This window comes from Pongo pygmaeus, chromosome 11, assembly GCF_028885625.2.
Source record: "Pongo pygmaeus isolate AG05252 chromosome 11, NHGRI_mPonPyg2-v2.0_pri, whole genome shotgun sequence".
Lineage (NCBI taxonomy): Eukaryota > Metazoa > Chordata > Mammalia > Primates > Hominidae > Pongo > Pongo pygmaeus.
Window position 1 is genome coordinate 119,714,739 of NC_072384.2, and position 17,045 is coordinate 119,731,783.

At 51.9% G+C, this 17,045-nt stretch overlaps 3 protein-coding genes across 10 annotated transcripts in view; 1 reads left to right on the plus strand and 2 right to left on the minus strand.

The window, feature by feature from the left end:
* GLB1L (galactosidase beta 1 like) overlaps window positions 1-938 on the minus strand; it is a 9,149-nt gene extending 8,211 nt beyond the window's left edge. The window contains exon 1 of one of the 2 annotated variants that reach the window (XM_054478624.2): window positions 693-938. The gene's annotated coding sequence lies outside the window, so the exon portion shown is untranslated. The remainder of the gene's footprint in view (window positions 1-692) is intronic. The other variant, XM_063647957.1, reaches the window with a different exon arrangement.
* On the plus strand, window positions 762-4,365 carry STK16 (serine/threonine kinase 16). Of its 6 annotated transcripts, none has more exons than XM_054478626.2 (8): window positions 762-985; window positions 1,354-1,543; window positions 2,115-2,334; window positions 2,570-2,703; window positions 2,872-2,992; window positions 3,119-3,214; window positions 3,652-3,773; window positions 3,880-4,365. In XM_054478626.2, the coding sequence occupies exons 2-8, from the start codon at window positions 1,458-1,460 to the stop codon at window positions 4,016-4,018; spliced, it is 918 nt and encodes a 305-aa protein (XP_054334601.1). In that variant the 5' UTR covers window positions 762-985; window positions 1,354-1,457; the 3' UTR covers window positions 4,019-4,365. The 6 variants fall into 6 exon arrangements, with proteins under 6 accessions (XP_054334601.1, XP_054334605.1, XP_054334603.1 ...); XM_054478628.2 differs by having other exon boundaries at window positions 974-1,142; XM_054478627.2 differs by having other exon boundaries at window positions 980-1,257.
* A 1,693-nt stretch (window positions 4,366-6,058) lies between these two features.
* Window positions 6,059-10,498, minus strand: LOC129031836 (tubulin alpha-4A chain). 2 transcript variants are annotated; one of them, XM_054478633.1, is made up of 4 exons: window positions 9,854-10,498; window positions 7,772-7,994; window positions 7,329-7,477; window positions 6,059-7,098 (listed from the first exon to the last, which is right to left on the minus strand). In XM_054478633.1, the coding sequence occupies exons 2-4, from the start codon at window positions 7,950-7,952 to the stop codon at window positions 6,127-6,129; spliced, it is 1,302 nt and encodes a 433-aa protein (XP_054334608.1). In that variant the 5' UTR covers window positions 7,953-7,994; window positions 9,854-10,498; the 3' UTR covers window positions 6,059-6,126. The 2 variants fall into 2 exon arrangements, with proteins under 2 accessions (XP_054334608.1, XP_054334609.1); XM_054478634.1 differs by having other exon boundaries at window positions 9,619-10,453.
* Window positions 10,499-17,045: the final 6,547 nt, after the last annotated feature.

A 17,045-nucleotide genomic window follows, 5' to 3' on the forward strand; every position in this document is an offset into this window, starting at 1 on the left:
ACCTTCTTTGGAAGTGCACCCCTCTCCAGCTTACCCCTGCCTGCCTCCGCAACACATATTAAGGACAACTGTTTTGTGCCAAGGCTTGGAAATTTGTGAATTTCCGTTCCTTTTGTCTTTACAGTCTCAAGAATGGGATGTGAAGATCAAGGTAATAATAATTACTGTTTATTGACACGTACTGAAGGCTATGTGTCAGATATTGTATTAAACACTGTACATCTCATTTAATCTTCAACTCCATGAGGTAGATAATTATCATTTCCATTTTACAGAGGAGGAGAGGAAAGGATGGAAACATTAAGTAGCCTGTCCAAGGTCACACAAATACGTTAACAGAGCTGGCATTTGAACTAGTCAGTCTGGCCTCACAGTTAAGCTACTTAACCTTAGGTACTATTATACCTATTTTACAGCTACCAAAAGTAAGGATCCGAGAGGTTAAGTAACTTGCCCGAGGTTACACAGCTAGCATGCTATTAACACTCAATTTAGAAACTGGAAGTCTGGTTCACAAGCCTGAGCTCTTAACCACTGAGACTAGGGGTAGTGGGATGCAGGCCAGAGCCCGCAAGGTTGTACGGGATCAGGAGACCAGGCCACCAGACCCGCCCCTCCCTGGATCCCCCTCCAGGCTGCAGTGTAGTTGGCCGCTTTCTGCCCCAGAGCGCCAGAGGTATGACGCCTCCTACCTCCAACATTGGGAGATGGAGGTCCTGGGGGCCTCCGGCCGAGCCCGGTTTTGCTCCCCTTTGGCGCAGGTGCCTGCGTCTTGACCCCCACCGAAGGCCAAGTAGAGAACCCTCACCAGGGTCCTAGGACCCGTCCACCCTAGACCTAGCTCGCCCCCGGCCTCTCAGCTCCGCGCCCCCACATCCTCCGGATGCCCAGCGGTTGCTAAGATACCGCGGGCCGTTACGCCGGCGCGGACTGATGATGTCAGCACTGCTTCCGGTCGGTGGCGCTTCGCTCTGGCCCGAGCCAGGTCAGTCGGGGAGTGCAGCTGGCCCATCCTGGGCTCTGAGCTCCTAGACCAGGGGTGGGCCCTGCTAGGAGTGGGCCTGAGCCTCGCACGTCCTCTGAAACTACGCTATGCTCTGCCTTTGCGGCGCGACGGGCGTGGGAGCGGGGGCTGCCCAAAGGTGGGCTGGGGTTGGAGGAAGTGGCCCGGTAGCCGCTGTGTGTCCTGAGGCCGTAAGGCGCCTGACCCCACCCTTGAAGCTGACAGAGCAGTGCCCGTTTTCTCTACACAATAGTGTAGGTTTCAGAGACCTGGGCCTGAGCTCTCCGCATTGGTACTTCATGGGTCGTCTGGATTGTGCCGGACCTGTGACCCTGCCGTTTTCTTTCCAGCATGATCCGCTGGGCCCCCAGCGCATCTCCTGGAAGAGCCCAATCATCCTGGACGAGCTCTTCGGTAGCCTCAGACCGTCCTTGAAGAGGATGACTGAGACATTATGGGCCACGCGCTGTGTGTCTGCTCTCGGGGAACTGTCATCATTGACAATAAGCGCTACCTCTTCATCCAGAAACTGGGGGAGGGGTGAGTGTTTGGAAGTCAGTTAACTAGTCCTCAAGGTTATGGTCATTGAAGGACAGCTGTGTGCACATGCTTGGGGCACAAGGGTTTTATCCCTATCCCTGCCCTCTCTCACCTGACAGAGCCTAGCTACACAGTATCAAGAAGGTGGATTCTGGAGCCAGGCCTGCTAAATCCACCAAGTGTGACCTTGATAAACCATGTTTTTTTCATCTGCTTAATGGAGATGATTATCATCCCTCACTGATGGAGTTGTGAGGATTAAATGAGATAATGTGTATAAAATGTCTCACCCAATGCCTGGTTCACAAGTACTCGATAAGTGTTGGCTGTTATTTATTTAGCATCTGTCAAGTGAAGAGGTCTCTATTATAACCATAGGACCTCAAAGATTTCTATATCTCTGATCCTGAGGAGCTCACTGTGTAATATTCTTCAGATTTCTCTTAGAGCCACATCTTGGGAAGGTTTCTGCTAAATAGGAAGGACACCCCACTCCCCACCAGGAAATTTCTCTAGGTCCAAGCCATGTGGGAGATGACCATGGCCCTTCATTGACCCCTTTGGCCCACAGCGGGTTCAGCTATGTGGACCTAGTGGAAGGGTTACATGATGGACACTTCTACGCCCTGAAGCGAATCCTGTGTCACGAGCAGCAGGACCGGGAGGAGGCCCAGCGAGAAGCCGACATGCATCGCCTCTTCAATCATCCCAACATCCTTCGCCTGGTGGCTTACTGTCTGAGGGAACGGGGTGCTAAGCATGAGGCCTGGCTGCTGCTACCATTCTTCAAGGTCAGAAAGACTCCTGGTTATGGAGGGGGTTGCAACAGAGCCACCTACTCAAGGGCTGTGTGAGCAGTCCAGCATGTTAGGAAGCAGGGACCATGTCCTCGATTTGGCCACTTAGATTCTGAGTTTGAGGTGTGTATCATGAAAGGGCTGTTAGGCTTTGACATAGGGAAGGGATCAGGCCTAAGGAGCAGAGGCTCCAAAAACATCTCCAACTGTAGGGAAACTTGTGTTGCAGAGAGGTACGCTGTGGAATGAGATAGAAAGGCTGAAGGACAAAGGCAACTTCCTGACTGAGGATCAAATCCTTTGGCTGCTGCTGGGGATCTGCAGAGGCCTTGAGGCCATTCATGCCAAGGGTTATGCCCACAGGTCAGTGGGAGGACCCTGTGTGCTTGCTGGGGCCCAGAGGAAGAGCCTCACCAAGAGAAATGGGAGGTGTCTGTTCTCCCAAGAAACAGCCTGTATGATTCTTTTGCTTGCTGGGATTCCAGCCTTCCTGTCCAGAGATGCTCATAGGTCACTTCTACTTCTTTACAGGGACTTGAAGCCCACCAATATATTGCTCGGAGATGAGGGGCAGCCAGTTTTAATGGACTTGGGTTCCATGAATCAAGCATGCATCCATGTGGAGGGCTCCCGCCAGGCTCTGACCCTGCAGGTAAAAGAGTCTCCAGGCTCCTTTTCTCACCTGTTCCCCATTCCCACCCCTTCTGGTGCATGTCCCAGTTTGGTCATATGACCATGACCTGTGCCCCACTTTTGAGCTCTGGGATCACTGTTCCAGGACTGGGCAGCCCAGCGGTGCACCATCTCCTACCGAGCCCCAGAGCTCTTCTCTGTGCAGAGTCACTGTGTCATCGATGAGCGGACTGATGTCTGGGTGAGGAGCATGTGGGTGGGTATCTGGGTAGGGAGGGCTGTGGCTCTCTGTACCCACCGTGGAGTAGAGTAGGTCGTTGGTTTCTGTTGCATGGGGCCCCAGGAACCACAATATGTCCCCATCCACTTCAACTTCCTTCCTGGGAAATGTCACTGATACTGTACCCAGTTGCACCGGATGTGGTATAATCCGTGCCCCTGAACAAGGTGAGTACAGCTCAGTGTCAGTAGTGAAGACACTGGCTAAGCAGGGGCTAAGCTAAGCAGGGGCTGCAGAGGCCTCCAGCTGACTGGCAGTTTCTCTGGGCCCTGGTGGTGCCATGTGGCTGAGGTCAGCGTATTCTTTTTAGCTTATGTAGTCTCCTTTTACCACAGAAGTAAAGGGAGAGATGTCACCTCCATTGGTCCCCTTCTAGGGACTAACCAAGTTATGCTCAGTCCCTAGGCTGCGTGCTATATGCCATGATGTTTGGGGAAGGCCCTTATGACATGGTGTTCCAAAAGGGTGACAGTGTGGCCCTTGCTGTGCAGAACCAACTCAGCATCCCACAAAGCCCCAGGTGAGTGAGCAAAGAATAGGGCATCAAGTGTTTCAGACTCCCCCCTGGTATTAGCTGAGTTGACAGATAGGTGTCATCCGGTCACCCTGGGCTCCTCCCTCCACAGGCATTCTTCAGCATTGCGGCAGCTCCTGAACTCGATGATGACCGTGGACCCGCATCAGCGTCCTCACATTCCTCTCCTCCTCAGTCAGCTGGAGGCACTGCAACCCCCAGCTCCTGGCCAGCATACTACCCAAATCTGAAAAAGCAGCATGTTGAGAAGATGGCCCCTTGTGCCTTGGAAAGAGGTTCCCATCCCTCATTGGAATTGCCACCCATTCCATCCAGGACTTCTCTTACACTTGGGGGTAGTGGGGTCAGGACAATCATCTCAGTCCTGCATCTTCTCTTCTGCTTTCTTCCCTCCAAGAGCAAAACCTGGGCAAGGGACTTACTGAGTGGGGGTGGGTGGGGGTTGGGAAAAGGGAAACTGGTGGGATATGGAACATGGCTCTGAGCAGGACTGTTGAGCTCACATAGTGTTCTGACTCCAAATCTGGGAGCAGGAGAATGTATAAACAAGAATAAAGTGGAAGCAGGTTGGTGTGGATCTTAGTCTCAGTGTTCCTGGAGTGAGAGAAGAGGTACAAGGGGCCCAAAGTCTGGTTGCCATTTCCAGGGGAACCGCCTGGGAAGAAGGAGGAATGGTGTAGAGTTGGCAATGGTGTGACTTCATTCTACAGGAGGTTGGTTAGCAGTGGACAGTTCTAGCTTGTCTTAGATCAAAACTTAAAGCTGCTGGCTGGGCGCGGTGGCTCACGCCTGTAATCCCAGCACTTTGAAAGGCTGAGGCGGGTGGATCACGAGGTCAGGAGTTCAAGACCAGCCTGGCCAAGATGGTGAAACCCCATCTCTACTAAAAATACAAAAAATTAGTTGGGCGCGGTGGCAGGCACCTGTAGTCCCAGCTACTCAGGAGGCTGAGGAAGGAGAATTATTTGAACCCGGAGGGTGGAGGTTGCAGTGAGCCGAGATCATGCCACTGCACTCCAGCCTGGGTGACAGAGTGAAACTCCGTCTCAAAAAAAACAAAAAAAAAAACTTAAAGCTGCTTGGGCTCAAGCTGGCATCTGCCTGTGTCAAGAACTAGGGCCCCCTAAAAACACTAAACTAGTTCTTTCCTTCCTTCACTCCTGGGGTGAGTAGCTTAGTCAAAGCTGCCTAGCCGGTTTGCTAGGCGAGGGCCTCTGGGTGGAGACACCTGAGGAAGCTTTGAGACAGGTAGATTACAGGTCTCCCATCCTCAGCCTAGGGGCGAGGGGAGTGGAGGTGGCAGCGGCAGCTGTTTCGGCCTATGTCTCCCTGATTGTTAAAGCTCATACATGGTTAATGATTAATGAGGCAGTGTGGTGTGGCAGTATCCAGCTGCCACTTCCTGCCTACTCTGCTGAGTAAACAGGGGCTCTGTCTTAGCTGGGCTTCAAACCTGTTCCCTAGGGAAGGGCTCTGTTCCCTGAATCACCAGGGAGGAAAGGCAAGGGTAGGGTTGGCATCTCCTGCTCTTTTGCGATCCAAGCCTCCTCCCCCCAACCATGTCCACCCCACAGTATGACATCAGCATGGGGCCTGGGGCTCCTGTTAGCAAAGTTGAAGCTTTCCCCAGGGCCCTAGCAGGAGTCTCCCACCAGCCAGCACAGAGGCTGAGGCCAGAAAGAAATCACAAACAGAGGGGAGATGACCTGACTTTTAATGGCACAGCCCCAGCTCCAGCAAAGCAGCAAGACAGGAAGCTATGCAAAGCTGCTCGGAGGTGCAGTGGCACAAACAACTCTAGGAGATCGCCTGTGTTCCCTCCCATCCCCCAAGCTTATGACGTGGCTCCATGCCCAGGAACTCTGGGCCAGCCCAGCCCCATTCCCAAACCCTCATAATGCACAGAGGAGCCTGGGCCAAGCCTTGCTTCCAGAGTTGGTAAATGTAGAGGCGGCAGGAAGAACAGGGTAGCAGTCTTAACTTTCAAAGACAGAAACCACTGGATTAAACTCCTACTTGGAAAGGAGCTGAAGACTCATCCTTCAACAGTTTGTGCCTGGATTTGGTCCTCATTTGCTCCCTATACTGAGTAACCCTAGGACTTTGATTTAAAGTCCCTGGGGTTATGCTTCCTGGGCCTGGCAAGAACCCCTTTGCAGGTCTCACCTTCAGCGATGGAAGGGATAAGGGTCATGAACAGCAAACAGAGCAGCAGCAGCATGAAAGGGAAGGCAGCAGAAGCTCAAGCACTCAGAGGGGACAAGAAACCGTGCAAGGAAACTGTTTATTTCGAAAGGATTTTGCAATAAACATAGTGAATAGGCTCCAGGCAGCTGCTTTATTCTTCTCCCTCATCCTCGTCCTCATAGGAGTCGATGCCCACCTCCTCGTAATCCTTCTCCAGGGCAGCCATATCCTCACGGGCCTCGGAGAACTCACCCTCCTCCATGCCCTCACCCACATACCAGTGCACAAACGCCCTCTTGGCATACATCAGGTCGAACTTGTGGTCCAGGCGGGCCCAGGCCTCGGCGATGGCGGTCGTGTTGCTCAGCATGCACACGGCACGCTGCACCTTGGCCAGGTCACCCCCAGGCACCACAGTGGGAGGCTGGTAGTTGATACCAACCTTGAAGCCTGTGGGGCACCAGTCCACAAACTGAATGCTGCGCTTGGTCTTGATGGCAGCAATGGCAGCGTTGACATCCTTGGGCACCACATCTCCACGGTACAGCAGGCAGCAGGCCATGTACTTGCCATGCCGGGGATCACACTTCACCATCTGGTTGGCAGGCTCAAAGCAGGCATTGGTGATCTCTGCCACCGACAGCTGCTCGTGGTATGCCTTTTCTGCAGAGATGACTGGTGCATAGGTGGCCAGGGGGAAGTGGATGCGAGGGTAGGGCACCAGGTTGGTCTGGAACTCTGTCAGGTCCACATTGAGGGCCCCGTCAAAGCGCAGAGAAGCTGTGATGGAGGAGACAATTTGGCTAATGAGGCGATTGAGGTTGGTATAGGTTGGGCGCTCGATGTCTAGGTTGCGGCGGCAGATGTCGTAGATTGCTTCGTTGTCCACCATGAAGGCACAGTCTGAGTGCTCCAGAGTGGTGTGGGTGGTCAGGATAGAGTTGTAGGGCTCGACCACGGCTGTAGACACCTGGGGGGCTGGGTAGATGGAGAATTCCAGCTTGGATTTCTTGCCATAGTCAACAGAGAGCCGCTCCATCAGGAGTGAGGTGAAGCCAGAGCCAGTGCCCCCACCAAAGCTGTGGAACACCAGGAAGCCCTGAAGTCCTGTGCACTGGTCAGACTGCGAGAAAGAACAGTTTAGGTAGGGGAGGGGCCTGAGGGACTCTATCACCTGGCTCCATAAAGCGTAAGATACATCAGCAGTCAGGGCAAATACTGAGGATACCATAGCAGCACCACACTCGAGACCATGTACAGTTAGAGACGACCCCCTGAAAGGATCTCAAAAAAAATACTCCTGACCATTAGCACAGTCTTAAAAGTTCCCTCCCTCCCAAGACACATTCTCACCAGCTTGCGGATCCGATCCAGCACTGGGTCAATGATCTCCTTGCCAATGGTATAGTGACCACGGGCATAGTTGTTGGCAGCATCCTCTTTCCCAGTGATGAGCTGCTCTGGGTGGAAGAGCTGTCGGTATGGGCCATTTCGGATCTCATCTGGAAGGGCAAAAACCACAAAGCTATGCTCAGCAGGGACCTTCCTCCCCCAGGGTGGTAGCTGTGGCCAGATGCATGGAAGGACTCATCCTCCTGCCAGCCTGAGATACCAGAGTGTGAGAGAAACCCAGACCGGCTGCCCAGGCCAGTCTCAGATCAGCTTGCCTTCTGCAGCTTCAAATACAGCTAGGAATTTTCAGGGCCAGGAATGCGTGGTCTAAATACCCTCTCTCTCCAGGGAGAAGCTTTGAGTCATGTTCCACCCCCTTCAATTTTGTCCCCACTTCCTCTCACCAATGACTGTAGGCTCCAGATCCACAAAAACTGCCCGGGGTACGTGTTTTCCAGCACCAGTTTCACAGAAGAAGGTGGTGAAGGAGTCGTCCCCTCCACCAATGGTCTTGTCACTGGGCATCTGCCCATCAGGCTGAATCCCATGTTCCAAGCAATAGAGCTCCCAGCAGGCATTGCCCATCTGGACACCTGCCTGCCCCACGTGGACTGAGATGCATTCACGCTGAGGGATAGAGAGAGGGGACACAGCATGAGCCCCACATTCACAAGTCCTCACCTTGCGAGTCTCTCTTCCACCCTATCATCTATCAGCTAGGATGACTCAGTTGGCAAGAGTGGAGGCTTGGGGCTGGGCAGAGGTGAGAAGAGACTAGCAGCCTGCCTGGGCTCCCAGGTACAGGACTCCCCACCTGGAGGCACCCAGCAGTGCAGGCCAACCTCTTAGCCCACTTTTCAGTGGGGAATCTGTCAAGTGCGCACTGTGGCTCCACATGACAAAAGAAGGTTTCCTAGAGGTATGGGTTTACAGCTAGAGGCCCCCCACTTGATTAATTCTTTGCTTTGAGTATGAACAGCTAGAATTCATAGAACCCTTTCCCTCTTTCTTTCCTGTAAGCTGCAGAGGTGTCTCAGCCATCCAATCTGGCATCAACTGACCACACGCCATCAGGATGCCCTCCTCCCTCACCTTTAAATCCCATCTGGCTCTGGGGATCAATCCCATCTGGCTCCTCTCCCCACCTCCACCCCCGCACCCTGGGTGTCTTCACCACTTTCATCTCCCGTGTCGGCCCGCACGGAAATAGCGGCGATAATGCTTGTAAGCTCAGACAGCAGGGGCCAGCAATAAGGTGTGAGGGTACTGGGGCGCTCACTGCCTTAGGCTCCGTCCCTGTCAGCCCGAAATTAACCCCTAAAGCACTAAAGTCCGGCGGGGCCCGCGCGCTCTTCCCACACCGAAATGGCGGGGTGACGGTTTCCAAATACCCAGAAAAGGAAGTGGAACCTGCGGTGAGGCCCCAGAGGTAACCCGCCTTGTCCCGGGCAGGATGGGCGCCATCCTGCAGCCCAGCCCTACATCCGCTCTCCCTCTGGAGTCTTTACAGTTATTTCCCAGCCCAAAGCGAGGATTGGGTTTCGGCCCCCGCTCCTGGGCTATAAATACCACCCCCTACATGCACCTCTCTCCCCTCCCCCCAACCTGGCCTCGGCCAGCGCAGTGCTCAGCGCCAGCTGTCTCTGCCCATCCGCGCACCCGGGCTCCGGGCTGGAGAGGGCCGGCTCGCTTCAGGAGGCCGAACCCCGTTCCCACCACCCCTCTCAGCTCAGAAGCGGGGTGCTGAGTCACGGGGGGGGTGGTTCTGTGGATAGTTGGAATGCATACACAGAGGAAAGGGGGATGCGGCACCAGGTAACCTGACCCCTTCCACCTTCTAGCGCCAAGCACGTGCTCGGTCAGTGCTGGGGACCAGGGACTGGGGATGTAAGAGGGCAGCCAAACGCGTCTTCTTTTGCCCGCGGAAAGGACGGGGCGCGGGCCCGCGTGACTCTCATACAGAGTCGGGACACAAATGCTCGTAAGGCAGGAACAGAGTGCCAGAAAGGGTTCCTCTCTGTTACTGAAGAGTCGCACTCCACCCCAAGCCCCAACCCCAGCCACCGAAGGTGAACTATACGGCTCGGCCAAAGTCACCAGGAGGGGGTTGGGGAGGGAGGATGCAAAACCCTCGCACCTCCTGGAGACCCGGAACGCCCGGTGGAGGTCCCCGAGCATGCCTGGAAGGAGTGTCCCCCAAAGGAGAGGGGCAATTAGGGGACGGGCGCGACCCCGGCCGGGCCGCACTCACCATGGTGAGTCCGGGCGGTGCGTCTCACGTTGAGTCGGGGTGACGGGTCTCAGTGAGAACTGCGCTAGCTGCAGTGCCGCACCGCCCTTATAGGCGGGGGGGCGGGGCCCGAGTTCCCCGCTCGCCCACTAGAAGCTGGGCGGCCCGCAGGCCACGCCTCCCGGGAGGGTAAGCGGCCCCCCGAGGGGCGGAGCCTGGCCGGGTACCCTCCCCAAGCTGCGCTGGTGTCCCTCACCTGTCCCGCTGGGATTAAGAGTCGCAACTCGGGCTTTAACCTTTCTTTCCTCGTTTTGAGCCGACACGCTGGGCTCCCGAGGGCCTCCGCGGAGATGCAGGGTGCTGTGGCAGGGCGAGTTTCACCTGCACCTGCGTCCTGGAGGCACCGGTCATCCAGGTGTTCTGACTTAGGTCGGGAGCAGGCGAGGCGGTCCTTCCCAAGCGGCCACAGCTGGCCTTCACCCCGCCCTTCCAGCCCTGCCTCCCAGGAGACTCGGGCCAGCTGTGAGGCTGTGGCGCGTCCCCGGGGAGCCCTTGCCAGCTGCCCGACGCTTCCTGGTCCCCGGCCGGGGCGGCAGCCTTTCGCCGACGCCTGTGGGCGGCCGAGGACCCAGAACTGCACAGCCTGAGCCCCAGATTGCCGATGACTTAGGCGCTCCCGCAGAGTCGAGCCGCGCAGCCTGTCTGCTGGGGCCGACCCCGGAATCTGCCGCGGCTCGCCGGCCGCCCGCGGGTCAGTGGCCCTGTCGTCAGCGCAGTCACTATGATGCCCTCGCTGCGGGCACCTGCCCACTCTCCTGCTGCCAGAACTGCGGGAGCGCTGACCGGGAGACCTCAGGATCTGGATTCTCTTCCAGGCTACTCTGTGTGACCTTGGGCAAGTGACTTAACCTCACGAGTCCTTGACATTTCGTGGGTGAAAAGGAGACAGTGATGTCATAGTGGAAACATTGTTGTAAGCTATCAAAATGTCTGTTGACTCTGAAGAGAAAAGAAGAAAATCGAGATTCTCATATCTTGGATGATTCTGACTTTCTTGGTCTCTTCTGTCTCTAACCCAAGAGCAGGATCTGCAACTCGCATCTTAATAGTCTCAGCACTCGGCCCCTGGTCTCCACAGAAGCCCTTCTTTCTACATTTCATTCCGTTCTCCCCACCCCATCTTTTCAAGCTACTTCTGCTTTCCCTCTCTCCCTCTCTCTCTCTCTCTCTCTGAGTACAGTGTCTTGCTGTGTCACCCAGGCTAGAGTGCAGTGGTGCAATCTCAGCTCATTGCAACCTCCATCTCCCGGCTCAAGTTCATCCTTCTACCTCATCCTTCCACCTCAGCCTCCTCAGTAGCTGGGACCACAGGCGTGCACCACCACCATGCCCAGCTTATTTTATTTATGTATCTATTTTTGAGATGGAGTTTCGCTCTTGTTGCCCAGGCTGGAGTGCAATGGCACGATCTCGGCTCACCTCAACACCCATCTCGCAGGTTCTAGCGATTCTCCTGCCTCAGCCTCTGGAGTAGCTGGGATTACAGGCATGCGCCACCATGCCTGGCTGATTTTTGTATTTTTAGTAGAGACGGGGTTTCACCATGTTGGTCAGGCTGGTCTCCAACTCCCCACCTTAGATGATCCGCCTGCTTCAGCCTCCCAAAGTGCTGGGATTACAGGTGTAAGCCACCACGCCTGGCCTTATTTTTTGTATTTTTAGTAGAGACAAGGTCTCTCCATATTGTCCAGATTTGTCTTGAACTCCTGAGCTCAAGCGATCCACCCACCTCAACCTCCCAAAGTGCTGGGATTACAGGCCTGAGCAACCACCCCGGCCTGCCTTGCATTTTCTAATTGTCTCCCTTCACTGGGGAAAGTCACCTGGCAGTGCCCCAGGTGTTGCTGGTTTGCAGATCTTAAGAAACCTGTCTTCCTGGCTCTACATCACTAGGAAAGGATTCACCCCACCCTCCCCCATCATCTGACAACACAACATAATACCATGAAAGAACTAGTGATGGCAACTCTCTATCAACAAAATAGGCAAGGCATGGAAAGGAATACAGTGAAATATGACAAGGTCTTTCTTCGCAGTAGACTTGCCATCTGATTGGGAGAACGACTCATTCATAAAAAGAAAACTGACATGGGTGTATAATGAGGCTTCTTTGGGGAATAAGGTCATGGTCCCTACAAAGAAAGGAGCTGTGGTGACTACAGGACACATGGCAGTAGGTTACAGACCTTCCCTGAACCTCTTTTTCCTTGTGCTCTCCTATCCTAGCAGAATGAATGTAGTAAGAGACTTGAGCTATCTTAGGAAAAACCCTAAACCTCTTTGACCTTCAGGTGCAGATTCTTTATTTGCAAAACCGGGATAACAACTTCAGATTGTGAGTATCAGATGAATTTAGAGATGTACATATTCACATCAAGGCACTGTGTAAGTAGCTGTGACATTTATTTTAGTGCATATAGCACATCATGCTATAGTTATTTGTGTACATGTCCATCTTAATATTATAGATAGCAAACTATTGGAGGTAAGGACTGGGTCTTATTCATCTTTGTTTCTAGCTCCTACCATAGTGCTTAGCACACCTGGTAAGCATTTGCTAAGTGCGTGTCAGAAGAATTGTTTCACATCAGAGATGGTAGGCAGAAGAATGTTCCCCCATAAAGATGTCCACATCCTAATCTCCAGGACCTGTGACTGTTACCTTACATGGCAAAATACTTTGAAGATGTTATTAAGGTAAAGATCTTGAGATAGGGAGATGATCCTGGATTATCCCAGGTAGGCCCAATGTAATTTCAAGGGTCCTTATAAGTGAAAGAGGGAGGCAGGAGGGTCAGAGTCAAAGAAGAAGAGGTCAGACCTGATGTGGTGGCTCATGCCAGTAATCCCAACACTTCAGGAGGCTGAGGTGGGAGGATCACTTGAGGTCAGCAGTTTGAGACCAGCTTGGGCAACATAGTGAGACCCTGTCTCTACCAAAAAATAAAAATTATAAAATAAAGAAGATGTCGAAAGTAAGTAGAGGTCAGAATGATGTGATTGTTGGCTTTGAAGAGGGATAGGGGCCATGAGTAAAAGAATATGGGCAGCCTCTATAAGATGGAAAAGCTGAGGAATAGATTCTCCCCTAGAATTTCCAGAAGGAAGGCAACCTGGCCAACACCTTGATTTCAGTTCTGTAAGACCCATTTTGGCTTTTTTTTTTTTTTTTTTTTTTAAGATGGAGTGTCACTCTGTCATCCAGGCTGGAGTACAGTGGCGCGATCTCGGCTCACTGCAAGCTCCACCTCCCGGGTTCAAGCGATTCTCCTGCCTCAGCCTCCCGAGTAGCTGGGACTACAGGCATGTGCCACCACGCCTGGCTAATTTTGTATTTTTAGTAGAGATGGGGTTTCACAGTGTTAGCCAGGATGGTCTCGATCTCCTGACCTTGTGATCCACCCACCTTGGCCTCCCAAAATGCTGGGACTACAGGTGTGAGCCACTGCGCCCAGCCTTTTTTTTTTTTTTTTTTGAGACAGGATCTTGCTCTCTTGCCCAGGCTGGATTGCAGTGCTGAGGCAGGAGAATCACTTGAACCAGGGAGGCAGAAGTTGTGGTGAGCCAAGATTGTGCCATTGCACTCCAGCCTGGGCAACAAGAGCAAAACTCTGCCTCAAAAAAAAAATATATATATATATATATATACACACACTGTATATATTTTATAGATATGGGGTCTTGCTGTGTTACCTAAGCTGGTCTAGAGCTCCTAGCCATAAGCTCTTCTCTTGCCTCAGCCTCCCAAACTGCTGAGATTACAGGCATGAGTCACTGCCTGGTCTCACCTTTATCTTGGAGCAGGGCAGCAAGGTACTCAAAGTTTAAAATGTTTGCACTGACTCCATCTGGGAGAGATAGAGCCACAGCCTTAGTGATGTGCATCCTTCAGTTTTTCCAGACTAGAGCATCTCCCAGCCATCCTCCTTCTCACAGCACCGCCTTTACAAAAGGGGTAGCCCTATTCATCACATATCCATGAATTCACCCCTCAATACTCTCCCTGCAGACTTGACTCACATGCACTGCTGAGATGCTTTTGCCAAGGTCTGTAGTGGCCTGCCTCTTGCCAAATCCAAAGGCCACACATCTCCATCTTCATCTTTCTTAGCCGCTCACAGCAGCATTTCTCAGGGTCGATTCTTCTTTCCTTCTTGAAATTCTTTTTTCTTGGTTTTGATGACAGCACCGGCTTCTAGTTTGTCCTGGCCCCTCCTTCTTGGTGGCCTCTGATAGCTTAACTTTAAATGATGTTCCCCATAGCCCAGTCTCAGGTTCTCTTATTTCCTTCATTTATTTTTCTCCCTGAAGGAGCAATTGTTGAAGCTTGGTGGTGAATATATGAGGTTTTATTATATTATCTCTATTTTTAGGTATATTTTTAATAATATTCATCTTAAAAAGTTATTGTAACATGTTTTGAATTATTTAAAAAGGAATAGAACTAGAGTATATATATTCCCATACAATAGTGAAGGAATAGGATAAAAAGAAATGAATGTCATATATATGCTGATGACTCAAATTTATATCTCCATTTCCGACCTCTCCTCTGAACTTCAGATTCATATGACTAATTGCCTTCTTGACATCTCCACTTGAAAGCCCATTAGACATCTCAAACATAACACAGTCAACATGTAACTCTGTTTTCTACCCTCACCCCACTCCCTGCCAAACCTGCTTCTGTTCTAGGCTTCCCAGTCTGAGTGATCATCTTCCTTCCAAGTGCTTGAGTTAAAATCTTAGGATTGGCCGGGCACAGTGGCTCATGCCTGTAATCCCAGCACTTTGGGAGGCCAAGGTGGTGGATCACCTGAGGTCAGGAGTTTGAGACCAGCCTGACCAACATGGTGAAATGCCGTCTCTACTAAAAATACAAAAATTAGCTGGGCTTGGTGGCAGGCACCTGTAATCCCAGCTGCTTGGGAGGCTGAGGCAGAAGAATCGTTTGAATCCAGGAGGCAGAGGTTGCAGTGAGCCGAGATCGCACCATCGCACTCCAGCCTGGGGGACAAGAGCGAGACTTCATCTTAAAAAATAAATAAATAAACAAAATAAAATCTTTATTTTAGGATCACTTTCCTCTCTCTCTCTCTCCTCTCCCTCTTTTAAGTTAGAATATTTTGGCTGCAAATAATGGAAAGCCTAACTTATCAGTGGCTTGAACAATGAGGGCACTTATTATCCCACAAGAAATCTGAGTATAGGGCCTTTCCAGGGTTGATTCAGTCATGTCACCAATAACTCCAGTGTTTCTAGCTTTCTGCTCTGTCATCCTCAAAGAGCGGGTGACATCTTCCCTCAGGAACACAAGATACAGCAGCTCTAAGTATCATGTCCTTATATGACTCTCTGTCTTAAGGCAGGAAATGGGGGGCTTCCTCCCACATCTGTTTTTATCAGGAGAAAAACCTTTCCTTGACACGCCCTAGCAGACTTCCCCCTTCTATCTCACTAGCTCTTGCCTAAACCAGTCACTGGAGGGAGGGAGTTAAATGGCCATGGATGGTTTGGACTAACCTGTACACACCCCTAGGTCTGGGGAAAAGCTGTCTTCCTCGAGCAAATGCAAGGGTGAATACTGAAATAAAATCAGGACCTTGCTAGTGAAGAATTGGGCAGGGGCAGGCAAGGCTGTTGAGAAGCTCTGCCACCTCCTACACTAGTATGTCCTTCACTTTACTGCCAACCCAGCTACTTCTCACCACCCCCTACTACCATCCCGTTATTCCTAGATGCCTTCAGCAGCCTCTGAACCAGCTTCCTGCCTCTAGGCTTGAAACCCTAATGCAGTCTCCACACAGCAGCTGCAGTCATCTCTCTGAAACACAAGCTAGGCAATGACACTTGCTTCAAACCCTCCTGTTACACTTATATAAAAGCCATTCTCCTTCCAAGGTCCCTCCACCTCTATGATCTCATCTTGTAGAGCTCTCTCCCTCACTCTGGGTTTTTGGACACACTGGGCTGGTTCCTACCTATGACTGTTTGCACTTGCTATTCTGTCTGTCTGGAGAACTGGTTTCCAGATCTTGCCTTGCTGACTCCTCACCATTCAGCCCTCAGTTGAAATATCACCTTCTGACCGGGCGTGGTGGCTCATGCCTGTAATCCCAGCACTTTGGGAGGCCGAAGCGGACGGATCACGAGGTCAGGAGATCGAGACCATCCTGGTTAACATGGTGAAACCCCATCTCTACTAAAAATACAAAAAATTAGCCTGGCGTGGTGGCAGGCGCCTATAGTCCCAGCTACTCGGGAGGCTGAGGCAGGAGAATGGTGTGAACCCAGGAGGCAGAGCTTGCAGTGAGCTGAGATTGCGCCACTGCACTCCATCCAGTCTGGGCGACAGAGCAAGACTCTGTCTCAAAAAAACCCAAAAAAACAAAAAAACGAAAAACCCAAACAAAAACAAATACCACCTTCTTATAGAGTGGCTTCTTCCCTGTTCAGTCTAAAATAGCAGGCCCTGCATATCTTTCTGTTCCATTATCCTGCCTTGTTTTCTTCACATGCTTATTGCTATCTGGAATGTTCTTGTTTGTTTATTGTCTGTCTTCCCCATGAAAATGAAAGCTCCATTTTATTTCTTTTTGATACAGGGTCTTACTGTGTCACCAGGCTGGAGTGCAAGTGGCATGATCACGGCTCACGGCAACCTTGACCTCCTGCACTCAAGTGAGCCTCCCTCCTCAGCCTCCCATGTAGCTGGGGCCACAGGCATGTGCCACCACACCCAGCTAATTAAAAAAAAATTTTTTTTTTGTAGAGGCAGAGTCCCACTATGTTGCCCAGGCTAGAATGTAAGCTTCTTAAGAGCATAAACTTGCCAGGCACGGTGGCTCACACATGTAATCCCAGAACTTTGGGAGGCCAAGGCAGGCAGATCACCTGAGATCAGGAGTTCGAGACCAGCCTGACCAATATGATGAAACCCCCATCTCTACTAAAAATACAAAAATTAGCCAGGCGTGGTGGCATGCGCCTGTAATCCCAGCTACTTGGGAGGCTGAGACAGGAGAATCGCATGAACCCGGGAGGCGGAGGTTGCAGTGAGCCGAGATAGCGCCATTGCACCCCAGCCTGGGCAACAAGAGCAAAACTCCATTCCCCACCCCCCAGAAAAGCATAAACTTTTGTGTTCATCACTGTATCCCTGGCACCTGAAATGGTGCTTGGCATACAGCAAGCACTCAGTATTTGTTGAAGAAATTAAGAGTATTCACGGCCTTTTATGTTTTAACCTAGATGCATCAAAATGCTTTAAAAATCTCAGTCTTCGCTGGGCACAGTGCCTCACACCTATAATCCCCACACTTTGGGAGGCCAAGGCAGATGGATCATCTGAGGTCAGGAGTTTGAGACCAAACTGGCGAACATGGTGA

Coding starts and splice junctions, on each gene's coding strand:
- STK16 (XM_054478626.2), top strand. CDS start 1,458: ATGGGCCACGCGCTGTGTGTCTGCTCTCGGGGAACTGTCATCATTGAC. Junction 2,704..2,871: donor GCCAAGGGTTATGCCCACAG/GTCAGTGGGAGG, acceptor ACTTCTTTACAG/GGACTTGAAGCCCACCAATA. Junction 3,215..3,651: donor ATGAGCGGACTGATGTCTGG/GTGAGGAGCATG, acceptor AGTTATGCTCAG/TCCCTAGGCTGCGTGCTATA.
- LOC129031836 (XM_054478634.1), bottom strand. Junction 7,478..7,771: donor TCTGGAGCCTACAGTCATTG/GTGAGAGGAAGT, acceptor TTGCCCTTCCAG/ATGAGATCCGAAATGGCCCA. Junction 7,099..7,328: donor TGGATCGGATCCGCAAGCTG/GTGAGAATGTGT, acceptor TCTTTCTCGCAG/TCTGACCAGTGCACAGGACT.